This window comes from Chenopodium quinoa, unplaced genomic scaffold (genome assembly GCF_001683475.1).
Source record: "Chenopodium quinoa cultivar QQ74 unplaced genomic scaffold, ASM168347v1, whole genome shotgun sequence".
NCBI lineage: Eukaryota > Viridiplantae > Streptophyta > Magnoliopsida > Caryophyllales > Amaranthaceae > Chenopodium > Chenopodium quinoa.
In genome coordinates, this window is record NW_018744268.1 from 3,961,861 (window position 1) to 3,980,203 (window position 18,343).

At 40.5% G+C, this 18,343-nt stretch overlaps 2 protein-coding genes across 2 annotated transcripts; both read left to right on the forward strand.

The window, feature by feature from the left end:
• Window positions 1-7,450: 7,450 nt before the first annotated feature.
• On the forward strand, window positions 7,451-12,334 carry LOC110694890 (rRNA-processing protein EFG1-like). The gene is made up of 7 exons (XM_021872090.1): window positions 7,451-7,778; window positions 8,545-8,674; window positions 8,761-8,876; window positions 10,024-10,162; window positions 11,204-11,318; window positions 11,509-11,581; window positions 11,657-12,334. The coding sequence occupies exons 1-7, from the start codon at window positions 7,629-7,631 to the stop codon at window positions 11,873-11,875; spliced, it is 942 nt and encodes a 313-aa protein (XP_021727782.1). The 5' UTR covers window positions 7,451-7,628; the 3' UTR covers window positions 11,876-12,334.
• Window positions 12,014-13,478, forward strand: LOC110694853. Its single transcript, XM_021872017.1, has 3 exons — window positions 12,014-12,066; window positions 12,648-12,726; window positions 12,846-13,478. Exons 1-3 carry the CDS (start codon window positions 12,014-12,016, stop codon window positions 13,155-13,157), a joined length of 444 nt encoding a protein of 147 aa, XP_021727709.1. The 3' UTR covers window positions 13,158-13,478.
• Window positions 13,479-18,343: the final 4,865 nt, after the last annotated feature.

Here is an 18,343-nt window from a genome sequence, read left to right on the forward strand (position 1 = left end):
GGAAGCTACGAGGCTACTCATCCAGCTATGATCAAATATCTTAAGGCAGTTAAAGGAGAGACCAAGGCACTTGAGGAATTCCGGCTGTGTCAAGTGCCTAGGTCGGAAAACAACCCCAGGCGGATGCATTGTCAAAACTGGCGTCTTCCGCCTGCCATGATACGCCTCGGTCAGTCTTTTGGGAAGTTCTTGAAAAGAGAAGCATCTATGAGGATCCCATTGGAATTCTAAACCAAAGCTCTACCAAGATGGATGGCATCCGGGCCTATCTTTCTGACGGCACACTTCCTAATTCGCCATAGGAGGCAGCCGTCCTGAAAAAGCAAGCTGCAAGCTTCGAGTTGAAAAATGGAGAACTCTTCAAGGCAGGTTTCCTTAAAACCTCTGTTGAAGTGTGTCACCCCTGAAAAGGGGAAGGAAGTTCTTGAAGACCTGCACTCAGGATTCTACGCCTCCCACATAGGCGACAAGTCCCTAGCCGTCAGAGCCAGACGACATTATTTTTGGCCCACTCTTGAGGCAGACGCCAAGGAGCTGGTAAAGAAATGTGACAAGTGCCAAAAATTTGGCAAACTCATTCACCGTCCGGCTACTTATTTGACGGCCATCCACAGCCCAATCCCGTTTGCAAAATGGGGCATGGACATTCTAGGTCCTTACACGCCTGCTCCAGGCGGAAAGCGCTACATCTTGGTAGCTGTGGATTATTTCACCAAGTGAGTAGAAGCTGAGGCGGTTAAAAACATCAAAACCTCAGACGTGATTTCCTTCATCTGGAAAAACATTATCATCCGGTATGGGGTACCTATGTCTATGGTGTTTGATAATGGTCCTCAGTTTGAGACGCCTCAGCTAAAAACTTGGTTGGGAGATCAGGGGATCTCAAGCTATTTTGCATCTGTCGGCCGGCCCCAAGCAAACGGCCAAGTTGAAGCCTTCAATAAACTCATCTAAGACGACATTAAGAAGAAAATAGAAAGAGTCGGTGGCTTATGGGCAGAAGAGTTAATCCATGTCCTATGGGCCATCCGGACTACAGCAAAGGGGGAAACCGGTGAAACCCCATTTCTCATGGTTTACGGTGCTGAAGCCGTCTTGCCCATTGAACTTTACGAGCCGACCCTCATAGTCATACTATATGATGAAGAGGCAAATTGGGAAGCAATGCGCCTGGCATTGGATTCACTCCCAAAACGCAGGGGCAATGCTGCCTTGCGTCATGAGATTTATCGTATGAGAATGACTAGAGCCTACAACAAGAAAGTTCATAAGCGTCCTTTGAAAGTTGACGACATAGTGTTACGAAAAGTGGAGGCAACCGGTAGGGCCAATGAGCTGGGGAAGCTAACTCCAAATTGGGAAGGCCCCTACCGGATCTATGAAGAAGTAAGGGATGGCACCTACCGCCTGGAAACTCCAGACGGCAAGCGCCTGCCTAGAACTTGGAATGTAGACAATCTGAAAAAGTACTACTTCTGAGAATGTAAATTTTTTGTAAACAGTCAGTTAATGAAGATTCAGACTTTGTTTGCAAAATTGATTTATTGTTTGATTATCCATCTGGGTAATTCCCAGACGGATTCTTCATTTTCCTAACTAAGTTCGATACTTAGTAAAGGTTACGTTTGTTTGACCGCCTGGGTAATACTCGGATCTCATGTTTATTTAAGTTTGATACTTTGTTTATTTAACTAAGTTTGATTATCCGCCTGGGTAATACTCAGACGGATTTTTCATTTACCTAACTAAGTTTGATACTTGGTAAGATTAAATAATTGCATGTCCGTCTGGGTAATACCCAGACAGACTCGTTTTTTTTACACAACTAAGTTCGATACTTAGTGTAAATTCAATACTCCGACTAAAAACTAAGCACAAAAACGTTTAGTGGCTATACAACCGGTCTCAAACAAGACCAGAGGCTAAAATGGCCGGATGGTTGCTCATTTTATAAAATCGCCTGTCCCAACATGGACAAAGGCGTCCGGCGACACCCCTCCGGGTGCAATCGTCGCAGAGAACAGACTATTTGTCGGTTCTACGTACCCATGCAGACGACAAAAATTGAACGACCAAATTGGTCAACTCATAGCCGTCTGACCGAAATGACCTATGAAGAACGATAGTTTCCAGATACTGGATTCCCAGAGGCATCAGTAGGTCACCGGCTGAAATTCTCACTTAGGTTATTTATGCCAAAATTGCACTTCCCACCCCAATTGGGGCAAAAGAGTTGTTCAATGGCTATGAAATCTCTACCAGGATGGACAAACGCCGTCTGGGTAGTGACTGGAACGCCTGTTGGTGTACGGTTGTGCACTTGGTTTGGGGAAATCACTACTGTGATTGATTGACTTACAAACGTATCATGCTCTTTGCAGCATCAGACGTTTTCAAGTCAATCAACCAACTCCACTTGAAACCAATCACACAGCCGTCTAGGGGCAAGGACAGCCGGACTATTGATTAGTTAGGCAAAAATGAAAAATCGCCGCATGCTTTTGATAAGTTAGGCAAAGATGAAAAATTAAAATTTGCAAAAAATAAAATTGCTTTTGATAAGTTAGGCAAAGATGAAAAATTAAAATTTGCAAAAAATAAAATTCAGATGCAAAATGATCAAAACCGACTCAGTCGGTGCATTTCATAAAGACCACCCAACCAAACGGTTGTAGTGGATTAAAATGTTAACCGGACCCCGTCCGGGAGAAAGAGATTGTTAATTAACCCGACTCCTTAGCCGGTAAATACAAATATACTCGGCACGCAGGCCGGAAAAACAAGTTTTGGCATACTGCCGCAGAACTAAAGAAAAAATAAAAAAGAGGGATTGGCATACTGCCGCTGAAAAATCACTTCTGGCCTGCAGGCGGCTCCTCCTGGTCCTCCTCCTCATCATCAAAGGGTATCTCCTGCGCTTCACCCGGACCAGGTAGCTGAGGTACGAGGGGCTCATTGTTGGCATTAACCCAGGCGTCGAAGGACTCAGGCTCTGGATCACCGTTCTCTCTCAGGTACACCACGTCCTCGACGTACCTGTGAGCCAGTGCCCAGACTCCATAATCCGCGTCCGGGTACAGGGCAGCCCAGGCGATCTTCATTCGGGCATCATTATCAGTGTCACTCTCAGCAACAAGGCGGTTTTGCTCCGCCTCTAGGGTTGCTGCAAAGTTCTTCAGAGCCTGAGCAGCCTCCTTCTCCAGTTTTTTAGCCTTGGTCTTCAGGTTGGTGTTCTCTTCAGAAACACCCTGAAGATTGCCAAGGTCCGTCTGGGCCTTCTTGAGCGCCTCATCAGCCTTTTTGGCACTCTCATCAGCCTTCTTCTAGGCCTCCTCCGCCTTCTTCCGGGCCGTCTCAGCATCAGTCGTCCGCTACTTGGCCGCCTCCAGATCTGACTCCAACTGCTGGATTTTAGACGCCTGTGTCATAATGATTTCTTTAGTTTTAAGTTCATTTACGATATTTGAGTGTAAAGCAATATTGTCAGCGTCTATGGCGGACTTCTTGGCCCTTTTTACCTCTTCCCGTTTGCGGGAATAAGGACGTTTGAGCCCGTCCACCCGCAGCATAGCCTGCAAAAAATCAAGCGGTGTGAGTATTGCAGGCGGGATAAAACACTTGGGAAAAATAAAATTGAATTGACAAGTTTCTTACCTCAGCCAGAAGGGATAGAATGCGTTCAAGATTGAACGTCTCTATCCCAGGGATACTGTCTTTATCCCTTTTGCGGACGGCTTCCAGCATGGCCTTGGCATGCTTCTGGACGTCTGGCCAGCGGGGAGATTGATCTGCACCACAATCAATAGTGATGAGTGCGAAACTAAGGCAGCACCTATTTGTTGCCGGCCGTCTGAAGATGACGTCTGTTGAGAGTGGGATTTCACTCGCAAAGGCCACCCCAGCTCAAGCGGGGATTCAAAAGGGTTCTTACCTTCAGAGCCAACCAAGCGAGAACCGCTTGCAGGCGTGGAGAACCCTCCGATCGCTGTTACGGGGTTAACGAGGCTGAGGCCCAGGCTGCCGCCTACCTTCTCGTTACGCCCCGCTATCCGCATCTGCTGATGCCCGGATGAGGCGCCAGGAGTTGACGCGGAGGTGGATTTTTTGATTTTGTTGAGAACGGAGGGGGTCTCCTCCCTAGCCCGTTTGAGTTGTTTCTCAAACGTCTTTCCAACCTCTCCCCCCTGCGAAAATAACCAAGTCAAAGTTAGCATCCGGGAAAAATAGTTTTAAAGATCAATTTAAGAAAGGGTCAGGCGTTTATTACCTTGGCCTTGACCTCAGCCGCAGATTTTTCCGCAAGTTTCTTGCGGATGAATGCAGAGGACCGCTTGGGGGTCTTCTCCGTCTGCAACATATTTAATGCTTCTTCTGCAAAAAGAGAAATTGATTAATATCATAAATCAATTCTGTTAGAAAAGATACTACAGACGGATATAAACTCAGGCGCATACATTTGGTGAACATGTGCCCTAGCCCGCAGGCGGCTAGGAAGCACTCGTTCCTGAACCACGCGCTCTTGGGGATCCAGTTCTTGGGGACTTTTATTGTTTCCCCGGTTGACAAGGTTGCGTCTGTGAGGCCAAAAAAGTCTGCCTCAATGATTTTGTCAAAATCTTCCTCTGGGATCCGGGGAAGAGCGCACTTTCGGCCCATCAAGTCGGGCTTCTTATTGTACAGACGGAACTCATAATTCTCCCGTCTGGTTGGAGCTGACATCAGGTAGAACCTGTGTTTCCAGCCGTCGAATTTTGAGACCTTGTCCAAGGTTATCATGTATTGTGATGCGTGGTTAGAGTATACCACGCCCTCCAGCCACCTGGGCTTCTGCTAAGATAATGCATGCTAGCAAAAGCCTCCCAGCCGGGGTTAAGCCCCTGGAACTCGCTGGCGGCAACATACCCCAGAATGTTTGTCCAAGAGTTGGGGGTAAGTTGCCAAACTCCAAGGCCGTAGCCTCTTAAAATTGCCTTCACCGCCTGGTGAAGGGGGAAGCGAAGGCCAGCCTTGAACGCCGCCTCATAACAGCCGAAATAGTTGTTGGCGTTCTCTTGATCGTCCCCCAGGCGATGGTGCCATTCTCAGGCGGCACCGGGATCCTATACCCGTCTCCTAACGGGTGCATTTGAGTAAAATTCTTTAAGTTTTCTTCCATTTGGATCCGATCCTTGGAGGAGACGTGGATATTGAAGGGGTCGTCCTTCTCGTTCCATTTTTTCCTTTCCTCCTTCTCGCTATCCTGAAGCGGGGGTAAGTCATCACTGCTCTCAGAGGTAAAGGCGGAGCTGTCGCTCTCCGTCTCTCCCTCACTTTGGGATAAGGGGGCAGAGGCGGCCTCGTCGCCGCCTTGGTTGCACTCTTCCAAAAAAGAGTCAGTGGGGGTTGAAGGGGCGTGCGGAGGGGATCTCTCCAGAGCCGTCTGGTCACCCTGACCGGACGTTTCTCCCTCAGGCGTTTGGTCGCCAGAGCCTTCGCTCTTGTAATTTGGATCAGTCGCCGTCTACATTGTCCGAGCCATTGTGTCCTGCACATACACATAACTGGTCGGAATCCAAGGCAAAGGGTGGTCCCAACCCCCGAGACGACACTCCCAGTCCTAGACTCAGCCGTCCCTGGTGACCGGTTGGACTCTAACCTAGGATGTGTCGTGTGTGTTTGTGATGCATCCATTTATTGCAAGAAATATGTACAAGCGTTGAAAAAAGAAAAAGAGCTGAGAGAGGCAGAGACGATACCTTTTGAAGAGATATCTGAAACTAGACGGGTCCGGCTAGGTCTCTGGAAGACGAGCTTTCTTGCTTGCGCCTGACTCAAACGGATGACTTCTTCTCTCTCAAAGTTCTCTCTAGAAATTTTTTTGTAAACGTACAAAATTATGAGGGTAAATCGGATATATATAGAGGGTAAATAGGGGGGCATTTCCGTAATTTACCTAGAAGGTGAACGGTTACTCTTTAATGGTAAAATTACCACCAATCGGAGCGTGACACATGTCACAGATGCCACGTGGCGTGCCACGTCACATCTGTGAGGGGAAAATGTTTAGGGTAATTTTACCCTGCCACGTGGTCCAATCAGAGGATGACACGTGTCAGCCTCAGGAATGGCCCAAAGTGGACCAATCCCTGTTTGACATGTGTCACTCCAGAAATCAAGGGGAAAAGGCGGCCTTCAGGCCCAAATCCCAAGAAAGCCGCAAAGCGGCGCAGCCCACCAATGATTAGGGTTCAGTGACCTAATCAGGGGCACAAATCCCAAAGACCCTATAAATAGGGAGATGTCCCTCTTTTTGAGGGCACATTTTACCATTTATTACACATTTACTCTTTGATAGAGACATCCTGAGCTTGGAATCCGAGCAGATCCCTACCTTAATTTCCGCACCTTTTTCTCCCTTCAAGTTTCTAACTTGTGCGTCGGAGGCGGAGCACCACCCAACTGGTGTCTCTGTTTGTTTTACACTCCGGATCAGTCTTCGTGTTGTAACTCTCCCGAGGGACAAAAACACCCAAAACACCTTGTAAGTTGCTTCAGATGGGAAAGCTCAGAATTTGCTTTAATGGAGGAACGGAAAAGGCTCGGAAGCTTCTTTAATGGAGAAAAAAGATAAGAAAGTCACGTAGCTACAATTCAGCGAAATCAATATTCAAACAAAAATTGAAAATGAAAATTGGAAGAAACAACGAATTTAACAAAATCAAAATTGAGCAGAAAATCAAAAACGAAAATTATTAAAACAAATCAAAATTTTAAAAGAAATACAATTTGTTAATTAAGAGAAAATCAAAGAATTCACCTTGAGGAGAGAAATTGAAATATGAGGAGAGAGATTGAAATCTAAGGTAAAGATTGAGGAGAGAGAGGAAAAGTAATCAACAGTTAACAAAACACAAGCTAAGCATTTTGGTAGAGAGAAGAGTGGGAAACAGATCACCACCAAGCAAAAAAGCAAAAGAATGTGAGCCAACAGTTCACCAACAACAACATAAGGGCATAATCGTAATTGTACTTTTTGTGGGGTAAAACAGTCACTACACTATTACTAAGCATTTTCCAACTTGCCAACTTCTCACTTTTAATAATTATAGATATAGATATACTAAGAACACACCAAAAGATGACATGTGTCATTGCTGGTGTGCCTTCTAATATACTTCCTCCATTCTTATATTATTGCACCACTTGCCTTTTTAGGAAGTTTCACAAATATTCCACAATTTCCTCTTTAGGAAAAAAAATTATTTGTGTTCACACTACAAATACCTAACATACCCTTGCTTTTTCACACTTACTTTTTAGTTTATCAATATGTCACATGGGCAATTATGCATTTTTAACTTTCACTCTCTTACTTTGCTCCACTATCAAAATATTTGTACCCAATCCCTATAGTGCAATAAAAAAAGAACGGAGAAAGTATAGTTATTGATTGATTGATTAGACTAATATCTACATGGAGGGCCGCATACCAAAAAAAAATTAATTAAAAAAAAAAAATCGCCACATGTCCATTTCGAATACGACACTATTCGTCGATGAATTTGGTCTAGCTTTGTGTTAGTTAACTCACCATACCTTTTCTCCGAAAGCCTCTGCTCTGAAACCCTAATCTCACTTTCACCCCCAAAATGCCGCACGGCGGCTATGGCAAACGCCGAGTTGCCGAACGGAAGCCCAGCAGGAGTCATCGTTCCAAGGCTGTTGGAGGTGTTGCCAAGAAACCCAAGGCCACTTCTCTTAAAAATCAAATTCGTTCCATTGAGCGTATGCTCCGCAAGGTATTCTTTTCTTCACTCTCGTTCTTCTGTAATTTGATTTCTTTTTTTTCTTAATTTTTTTTTTTTTGGTTTTTTAGGCTACAATTTGAGTGGTTTTTGATGTTTTGTTTTTTGAAATGTATATTATGCTATTACTATACATTTTGATTTATGCATTTTGCCTTACTTTAAAGTATTTGGTTGTCAATTTAGTTCTATAAGTTGTTGGTAATGAAACTAATGCTATCTGATTGATAATTGTTCAGTAGTCGAGTTTAGTTTGATAATAGAAATCGAGCTTATCCGGTTTATGTGTTGAAATTGAGCTACTTAGTTAATTTATTATTCAGGAATCGAGTTTTGCTTCATTTGGTGAGTGAAGAAACTTTATGCATTTTGACCTAATGACTTAATTAAGAATTATTCGGAAGTCCGGTTAGTTTCATAGAAATAGGAGTAAATTTTTATGAAACCAAGTAATAGTACCATGTATTAATGGACATTTTGTCCATGAGAACTTACGGCGAGATTACAGAAGGACAAAAGTTTTCTCAAACTTGTTTTACGCCCAAAGGCACTACACTAATTCCCATCCCTCTTAACATGCAACCAAGAGATAAATCAAAAGCATAGCTAAGAGAAAAAACACATGTAAAATAGAATCCAAGTCAGTAAGGTAGGAGGACATAATTTTATAGGTATTGCAAGTATGTACATGCAGTAGTCATTGAGAGGTGTTGAATAAATATATTTTCATCTAATTTATTTTGTTGGTCTCATTGTGAAGGATCTTCCACCTGAAATGAAGGCTGCTCAAGAGAAGAAGCTAGAAGGGCTGAAGAAGCAGCAGGACCTTCACACTCGGTTGGCTGTAGAGCGTAAAGTTTTCCTTCGAGATAGGAAGATCAAATTCTTCGGTATTTATTTTTTATTTTTTTATCTTTGTTCCTCTCTATTTTAGGCAAAATTTAGTCGTTTATGGCTGTCAAATTTTGGTTTTTAGAGAGGAGAAAGATAGAGAGAAGATTGAGGCGTTTGGAGAAGAATCTACGCTCATCTTCTGGTCAAGTACAAGAGAAAGAGATAGCTCAGTTGAAAGAAGATCTGGAATACGTTCGGGTAAGCAGTGTATGAAGTACGTGTTACTGTCGTAAGTAGCTGTAATATGTGTAGGATGACTGCAGTTTGGGCTAATGTATGGAAGTTGACATTTCAACTCATTAGGTTGGCCATAACTTTTGACAGAGATAATTGTTTTTTTATTACATAACTGAAGCTAGTATCATAGGGATCGGTAGAGTTTGCTAATCCATCCTTTGCCAATCCATCCCATTTTTACTTTGTATTCTCTGGTGTTCATAATATATCGTGATTTGGGTTCTATTTAGAATTTATTAAGGTTAATTACTACCTCAGAAGGCTAGGTAGCACAAATAGCCACTACCATGTCCTGAACAATTGTACATGAACACCAATAAAACTATAGTGAAGATTTGGTACCTCAAGTCTGAAGTTCCCTAGTGACTTTAGTCTATCTAGTGAAGAAAGAACAATCACGGATTCGTCTTGAATTACCTTTTATACTTGAGAGTCATGCCTCTGTTTTTTTTTCCCCTCAAATTTTTACTCTAGAAAATGCTCTTTTGAATCCTATTTTATGTACTATATTTTGATTCCAGCTGAACTGTCTTGCACCTCATTGCTTGTTAGTTTCTGATGTCCAGGGAAAAACAATATCACCCTGTTTCTTCTTACCTAAGTACGGTATTAATTATTTGTGAGTAGAGTAAAAGGTGCTTTTGGTATTGCTTAATCTTGTCTATTGTACTATAAAAATCATTTTCTAACACTTGAATCTAGTCTTTAATTTAGAAAATAAAGGTTCATTGGAATAAATGAAAGACATTATTTATGTTTGACGATGAAAAGATGTATTGTTGTGGGAACAAAAAAACACTTGCCCTTATTCATTTAATCTATTGCTACCTCCGTTTCATATTATTTGCAGCAATTAGACATTTTTCCTCTCTAATTTAGTATGATGTTATTTTAAGCTTTTGCATTATTGCTAATTTAGTAATGGCTTGCATGCTGGGTAAAAAGCCCACACCTTGATATCAACATAGATTCTGCATATGACAAAATTGTCTTGCTCTTTAGTTGTATTATATTTTAGCTATTTTGAATAGCTCTAGAAATGTCAGTTTTGTAGTTGTCTATACTTTCTTTTGTTTCTCACTAATTGAGCTACTTCATTGTGTTGCAGTTTTTCCCCAAGACAGAAAAATATGTGTCATTATTTACCGGAGATGAAAATTCAGACATAGTAGATAAAAGGAATAGATTGCGGAAGCAGATTAAAGCTAACATAATTGCTGCTGCAGCCAGTGGAAAGGACTTGGAAGGTATCCCCCTTTTCTATAAACTGAAGAAGTCAATGCTAATTCTTCTCATTTGTTATCCTAGATTTGGATTTTGGAACATGGGAAGTCATTTTCCATGGTCATTTGCTATAAGTTTATCTCAGCTGGTTTGTTAAATATAGCACAAAGTCATATTATGTTGGTTAACATGAGGCTTTCATGGCTGGTGCTTATTGGAAAAGGAAGGAGAAAAAAGTTCTATATAGGATGTCCTATTCAGTATCACATTTTAAGTGAATTTGAACTAACCGCATGTCAGCTATGGTAAAAATGAAATGTAGACTAACGTTAATGAGAACTTTATGAACCAATGAGAATTGATTCACCATACAGTAAAAGTTATTATGGTGGATATGATCTTTCAATGTATAATTGTACTGTTCTCATTTAACATGAGTGGCTGTTGTTGCTTGTTCCCTTGCCCTTGGACATGTTTCTTGCTTCCATACTGTAAGTGTAGACTTGAATTGGTGGAGCAAGTATCAGCTCCATCACTGTATGGATTATTTTTAACAATAGGCTCGTGGAAGATAGTATTTATTTATTTATTTTTAAGCACGATTTCAAAATCAATAAAGCTTACAATATCCCTGAACTAATTGCCCCTTGGTTGTCTATTTGCTCCCCTTTTTTACATTATTGTTGGGAGCAAATTTGAACTTCTTTTAGATCCAATCCCTTTTTTTTTATTTTTTTTATGTGGTTCTTAATAAGATTCCTTTGCTAACGAGTTCCAAAAGTGAGTTTAGTTTTCTGTAAGTTTGGTTAGAGTGATTTTATCCTGCTGTAGTAAATAGTAATCACCTGTGTTGGAAAAGAGTGGCAGTTAAGCTTATTCTGTAATACTAGCACATTTAAGATTTCAACACATACTTGTCCAATTACAGTTTCACTGAATTTCAAGTATGCTTGTCTGATGCCTCTTTCCTTCAATATTTGGGTTCTCAGTCAGCGCATTGTCTAATGTGTGAAGTATGAGAATTGTGTTAACTCAAACTTATACCGTATTTTGTTTGTTTGCAGAGACAGGAAGTGAGGATGATGGGATAGCTGATCTCAGTGATGATGATTTCTTTGTATCAGGGACTTCAAGTGATGAAGCAGATGCAGATGATGAGTTAACAGATTTAAGTGCGAGGTGGCCCATCTCTCCCCTCCTCCTGAGGCTTCTGTTTTCATTTCTAATTATATTGAGGATGCAGAATGATTGTAATGGCATTAAAATTTTTGAAGCTCATGAAAGCATATTAATAAACAATTAATATTTTGGCTCCATTTGTCTAAATCCTTGGCCTATTTTAATCGCAAAACTTGTCTGATGTTGTTAGGGAACAAGCTTCTAGTGCTTCTGGACATTCTGGTAAAGCTGCATCTGGCTTATCCAGTGATGAGAGGAATCAGGTATGTGCTTGTCCATTTGGTATATATGCTTTGAGAGAATTTAATTTACTAAATTGCTGTACTTGGTTGATGCAGAAACAAAAGTCGGCTCGATGTTTAATGCCACCTCCTCGTCCTCAGAAATCTATAACACGGAGGAATATCACACCCAGGAACACATCAAACCATCGAAACTTTAATTCTTATAACAGAGAATCCTCTAATTCACAAACAGGCCAGAGTAGCAACATGAGTTCCAATTCTGATGCTCACAAACCACGGAGAAAGCGTAGACCTAAGAAGAAAAAGCAGTAGGTTTCCGTTCTTGCTTTCAGCTTGGTTATATGTTGAAACATTTATTACTGAACAAAAGAACCCAAAGAGATCTTACATGAAAGTAATGTTGAAACACTTATGTGTTGAAGAAGCAACTCAAGGGAGGTCTTACGTGAAATGAATAGCCTGGTGTTACGTGCTGTGATAATTAAGAATATGGAAAATGTTTAGTATGAGATGCTAAAAAGCAGTCAAAAACACTCGAATTTTAATACTCTGTAGAAAATTTCTCGGTTATGTAGTTACGAGCTTTTAGATACTATGAGGATTGCTTGCTATCAAGTAGTATTACTTAATTGATTGTTTTTTTGGCCATTAGTATTTGATCTTATAGTGGCCATGAAAATTGTGTAACCTCACACCAAGTTACTAGCAGAAATTTGACGAGTAGACAAAATATTTACGTACATAAGTAGTAGATTGGGTACTCAAAAACAATAGTTACAAGTCTTTTTTATTTGGAAAATTTGTGTAGAAGGGATTTATATCTTCACTCTTTTGTCAGGAAGGACCTTATATGTTCAAAGTTGTCTAAAAGGACCTTATAAGCATGTTTTGTTGTCTAGAGGGACCTTGACGCTGGATTTCGGCGTTTGACTTTTTTAATCCGGCGTTAACCAGTCACATGATTATCACGTGACTTTAAAATTCTCCCTCTTATTTTTTTCCCTTTTCCCTCCAATTCACATTCTCTCTCTTTTGTTCCCCCTAAATTTTTCCCCAAATTGTTTCTCTCTCATCACGCAACAAGCTGGCTAACTCTGATTTCAGAAATACAAGCAAGCAGCGTTCGATTAAGTCCTTTTCGCTTCAAGTCCTTTTCGCATCAGGTGAGAACAATTCTTACGTTTTTTTTCCAATCCCATTGTTTTAAGCCTAAGTTTAGTTGTTTGGAAATTAGGGTTTATAACTCAATTGTTCTGAAATCATGTTTTTTTGGTTGTTGAAGGATCTTTCGACTAAAAGGAAGTTATCAAAGTGCAATTGTGGTCTTCCTCTTGCGCAAAGGACTTCATTGACTCATGAAAATCCAGGTAGAAGGTTTAAAGCTTGCGAATTTAATAATTTCGAGACATGTGAGAAGGGTTGTGACTACTTTGAATGGGTTGTTGATGAAGATATTTTAGAGTGGCAGAAGGATGTAACTAATGTTCTACTATCTGAAAAACAAAGATTGGCTACATATATGAATGTTTTGCAGGCTAAGGTGGCTTGTATGGAAAATGAGAGGAGAAGGTTGATTGATGAACATGAAACTTGAAGAACAAGATGATGAGGAGTAAGGAAGGTGTACATAAACTCTGATGAGGAAAATTTAGGGGAAAAATTTAGGGGAACAGAAGAGAGAGAATGTGAATTGGAGGGAAAAGGGAAAAAAATAAAAGGGAGGGTGATTTTTTTTAAGTCACGTGATAGTCATGGACTGGTCAACGCCGGAGTAAAAAAGTCAAACACCGGAATTCGGCGTCAAGGTCCCTCTAGACAACAAAACATACTTATAAGGTCCTTTTCCACCACTTTGAACATATAAGGTCCTTCTAGACAAAAGAGTGAAAATATAAATCCCTTCCAGACAAATTTTCCTTTTTTATTAGGTACAACAGGTAATAATTCAAGTAAAATGTATTTAATTACATAACAAACAACTTAGGGTTTGTTTAACATTGCTGTGGTTTTCTGTTTTTAGGTTTTTTGTTGTACAAAAGTATATGATATATGTCACATAATGAATCAAAAATTATTTAAACTTATAAAAATCATAATAATTTTGAAAACTGACAACAAAAAAAGTGAAATCACCTTTTTCTTGTTTTACGTTTTTGGTTTTTAGTTTTCAAAAAAACAGGAAACTGAAAACCAAAATTGATGCCAAACAAACCTTTAGTTATAAAGAATATATTGTGCTTGTATAATTAACAAACAATTGATAATAAATATATTGTTAACAATTTACATATTTCCTACCATCTTACATGATCAATTTTCCACAAAAATCAAAATTGAATTGGAAAAATTGATTTCAATGGTCCTAACTTTTGGTCTTCCGCTAAAAATAGTCTCATCTTTGATTATCCCATAATGGACTCAACTTTTGGAAAATTCTTTCCAAAATGGTCCTAAACCTCAAATGACCAGGTTAATCAGTTACTAATGTCATGTGTTGCAATTATGTTGATTTTTTTTAATAAAAAAATAAAAACGAGAAACTCTTATTTCATATTGGGGGTCGAGGAATAAAAAAATCTAGAAGGTGGTGGTCATGGTAGGCTTGGTAGCTTTACAAGATAGGGTGGTGGGTGATTTATGATCATAAGAGAAAGCCAAAATGAGGTGATTTGATTGTGGACAGGAAGGTGGATAAAGGGATCAATGATTAAGGGGTGTATGGGAGGCAATTAGACTTAAGGGTGGCTTGGTAGGTTTAGTGGTGAAAAAGGGTGAAGGTGGGGTAAAGATAGAGTGGTAAAAGTTATATATATATATATATATATATATATATATATATATATATATATATATATATATATATATATATATATATATTAACATGACACTCTTAATTCATTAGTTATAAGAAGTTAACGACCATTTTGGGAAGAATCCATAAAAGTTGGACCCATTATACGATATTCAAAAGGTAGATTGTTTATGGTGGGTGGCTAAAAGTTGGGCTTGTTAAAATCATTATTTCAATTGAATTTCATTGTTTTGTTAAGAAACATTTCTTCACCACATCATATAACTAATATATAAAGCTAAACTATTAATAGTCAGGTCACGAGGCAACGACACTTGGCGTTCCAACTTTTCGCCAAGTGTCGCGCCACATTGGGTAGATTTAAATAGATTTCGTAAGATAAAAAGTTGGTTTAGAATTCTATTTGGATACAATTTTCGAATAAAATTGTTAGGTTAGAGTTTTAGTTTTGATAAAATACCAATATTTCAGATGTACAAATTGAATTTTAATTTTATTCAAAAAAAAATTATTAGATTATAATTTTCAACAATTATCAATAAATTTATTTTTTTATATCATAATATTTTTCTGGTGCGAAAGAAGTAGTTCTAAGCGTAAAACATACATTTATAATACATACTAATCGGTTAAAATAATATACTTTACGATTTAATACTTCCTTTTTTTTTTTTTTTTTTTTTTTTTTTTTTTTTTTTTTAAGTTGACACCTTTCCATTATTATGCTTACCAACATAGAAATACATGTCTCAGGACTGGAGGCATATATCCAAATTCAGTGAGAGGGAAGAAAGTCAGCAACTCTCTCATCAGTTTTGTCCAAAAGATGAGTACACTTGTCTCAAGACCGAGGGCACGTGACTACATAGGTGCGACATCGTCTCGTCGCTTCTTTATACAGGGGGTGGATTCGACACCCTAACTGTCCGGTAAGTTAGTAAGCGCACTAACTACCGTATCCATTCAAGAAGTGCCTGTTCCTGAAGGTTCGGCGCGCATGTCGACTCGTTGAGCTAACGCCTACAGTAATCCTCTACCTTTTAGTCCCGAGAGGTAGATCTTGCAAAGCTTAAGCTGAGTGAAATTTTAGGCATCACCTACGCCGTACAATTTTGCGTTGTACGATACGCCATTTGCATTTTTACGCTGCATGAAAACGCCTTCCTTTTTGCTTCGGACGTGAAAAAAGAAGAAAACCCGGACATTTGTAACGTTAGTACAGTAAAATGACAAACCTATCTATGGGTGCTTTTATGTAAAGCACCACCACGGAACATCTTAAGGCTCTCTTATAAAAAACGTTCAAAACGTATGCTTGGGGAAGGCACAAAGCACGGTGTGCATGCAATATGATGCAAAAAACTAACAAAAAAGAAAACAAACTACAAAATGCAAAGCAATTAAAAAAAGATTTTGATAATTTGTGCGCCATTACGTCTAATAACGAGCAAAAACCATTCAAAAATGATCAAACGAATCAAAATCAAAATCTCGGTCTTTTAGTGACCAGTATCTGCGCGCAACTTTGAAGGTCGCGCTGGCCAGGTGCGCGCATCTTTCTGAGTTGCGCTGGTATGTCACGCGCAACATCTGAAGTTGCGCGCGACATTTATGTCAGTAAAGTGAAAAAAACGCAGACGCGATTTTCGCTTCACTCTTTTCTCCTTCCTTCGCTATTTTCGACTCTTTCTCTCTCTAGAAAGCTCGGTTTTTGGAGATTTTTGAAGCTAATCTAATTCATATTTGCCGTAATCCAATGTAAGTTTTTTGCTAAAATTTTCTCTTTTTCGACTGAATTCGAACGTTTTTTTGAATCGTTAAACCCCAAATTTCGAATTTGGGGGTTTTCGATTCGACTTATTTTTCTTGAAATTGTTTGCTCTATGTTGTTATGCTATGTTTAAGGAGTGTTTTGCAACAAATTTCATGATAAATGGTTAAGTATTGAACCTTGTATGAGCATTTCGTTGTTCAAGTTCGTTCTTTGCAATTTTTTTTTCGAATTTGGCTTGATTTTCTGTTATTACGTTTGCCCATTTTGGTTATACTTGTTAATTATGCAACAATTGTAGTATTGGAACTAGCTTTACTTCCATAATTAACATTTTGAAAATTTGGAATCCGAAAAAATGGCGCGAAGTGTATACTTAGCCTATTATTGCCATATTCGAACTCCAAAATTGATTGGTAGACGATAATTATGCTTATACTATTGTTATTCGTCTAGAATTAGTTGATTCTTTAAAATTTTGGAATATAATACCTTGAATGCTTAGTTGAAACTGGTATAAGATGACTTTTGTAGGTGCTAAAAGCCCCCATTTACTGAGTTTAACTGCAGGTATCGTAGCCCCCAAGTATGGGTGGCATTCGATTTTCGTGTTTTGCCCTATCGGTAGCCGTTATGCTGCCGAAATAGGTCTTGAATACGTATATTAGTTTAGTTTAGGAAATAAAATAAACTAATTAAAGAAATTTTATCCTTCATAGCATGGACTCGCCTCCGTTTGTCGATACTGAGGAGGTTCTCGTTGGTCCGGACGAGGCGATTCGCCCTCAGAAGAGGGTGACTCGTCCTCGAGAGGAGGTTCGAGAGCGACGCGTCGCGACTGATCGATGTTGCTAGGAGGAGGTGATTTGGGAGGCTCCTCCCAACTAGGACCCTAGGGTCCTTAAATGGGACCTAGATCACCACGTTTCGATCCGTGGGTGGTGCGGCATCGTGAGTTTCCCACGCTTTTTCTTCTTTCTCTTTTCTTTTGTTTCTTCTCCTTTTTAAACCTTAACCGTTTTTTTTATTTAGAGTTAGCCTGGCATGCGTTTGTACGACTCTGGTGACCTGCGAGCCCGTTTTGAGAGTTTGCCCGAGGTGGCAAAGGAGATGGTAGCACTTTCAGGGATTGACTCCCAACTGGCGGCTCTTCGGGATTTATCGAGCCAGTCTACATTGTCAGCTTTCCTCCGTGGATTGCTAGAGTTTTGGTGGGATTCCCACCCCTTGGTTGGTTTTGGGGGTGGGATGGTCTACCCAGCCGGAAGAATTGACTTACCCATCCGGCTGGGAGAGAAGGGCCAAGGACGACATATTGTCGTCAGATTCTTAGTCGTTGAGGAGTTGACCGCCTACAACATTATCCTTGGTCGACCAACCCTCAACGTAGCCAAGGCAGTAATCATCCCGTCTCTCATGCTCATCAAGTATGAGAGGGATGACGACACTGTTGGTTCCCTAAATGGGGATCAGGAGACGACCCGAGAGTGCTATCTCTCAACCGTCAGAGATACTGTGGCCCAGGCGGCCAGGAACCAATAGACCTTGACAATGTCAAGGATGCCGACCCAGCGCCTGCCCCACCAGCAGCCGGGAAGAAAAGAAAGGCACCTCTGCCGGTGGAGGTGAAGAAAGAGAAAAAATAGCAATCACTGACCGGTGAACGGTCAGATGAGCTCCGTCCCCAACCAGCTGGTTAAAACATTGATCTCGTTCTGGATGACAGCCGTCCAGAACGTACTGTAAAGGTGGGGACGGCTGCCCATGCTACCTTGGGTGAAAGCTTGCACCTTCTGCTAAAGGAATTCAAAGACATTTTTGCCTTTGAAGTGGAAGAGATGCCAGGCGTTAGCCCGCATCTCGCTGTCCACAAACTCGCCGTGGACCCCAAAAAGAAGCCCATCCGGCAAAAGAAAAGAAACCACGGTGAGGAAAGAAGTCAGGCGGCAGCTGCCGAAGTGAAAAAGCTACTAGACGCCAGGTTCATTCGGCCTTGTAACTTCCCCGACTGGGTGGCCAATGTGGTCCTTGTTAAGAAACCGAATGGGACCTGGCGCATGTGTGTTGATTACACAGACCTCAACAAGGAGTGTCCTAAGGACAGTTACCCGCTTCCAAAGATCGACAGTCTGGTCGATTCTACAGCCGGTCACGCCTTAATGAGCTTTATGGATGCCTACTCCGGCTTCCATCGGAT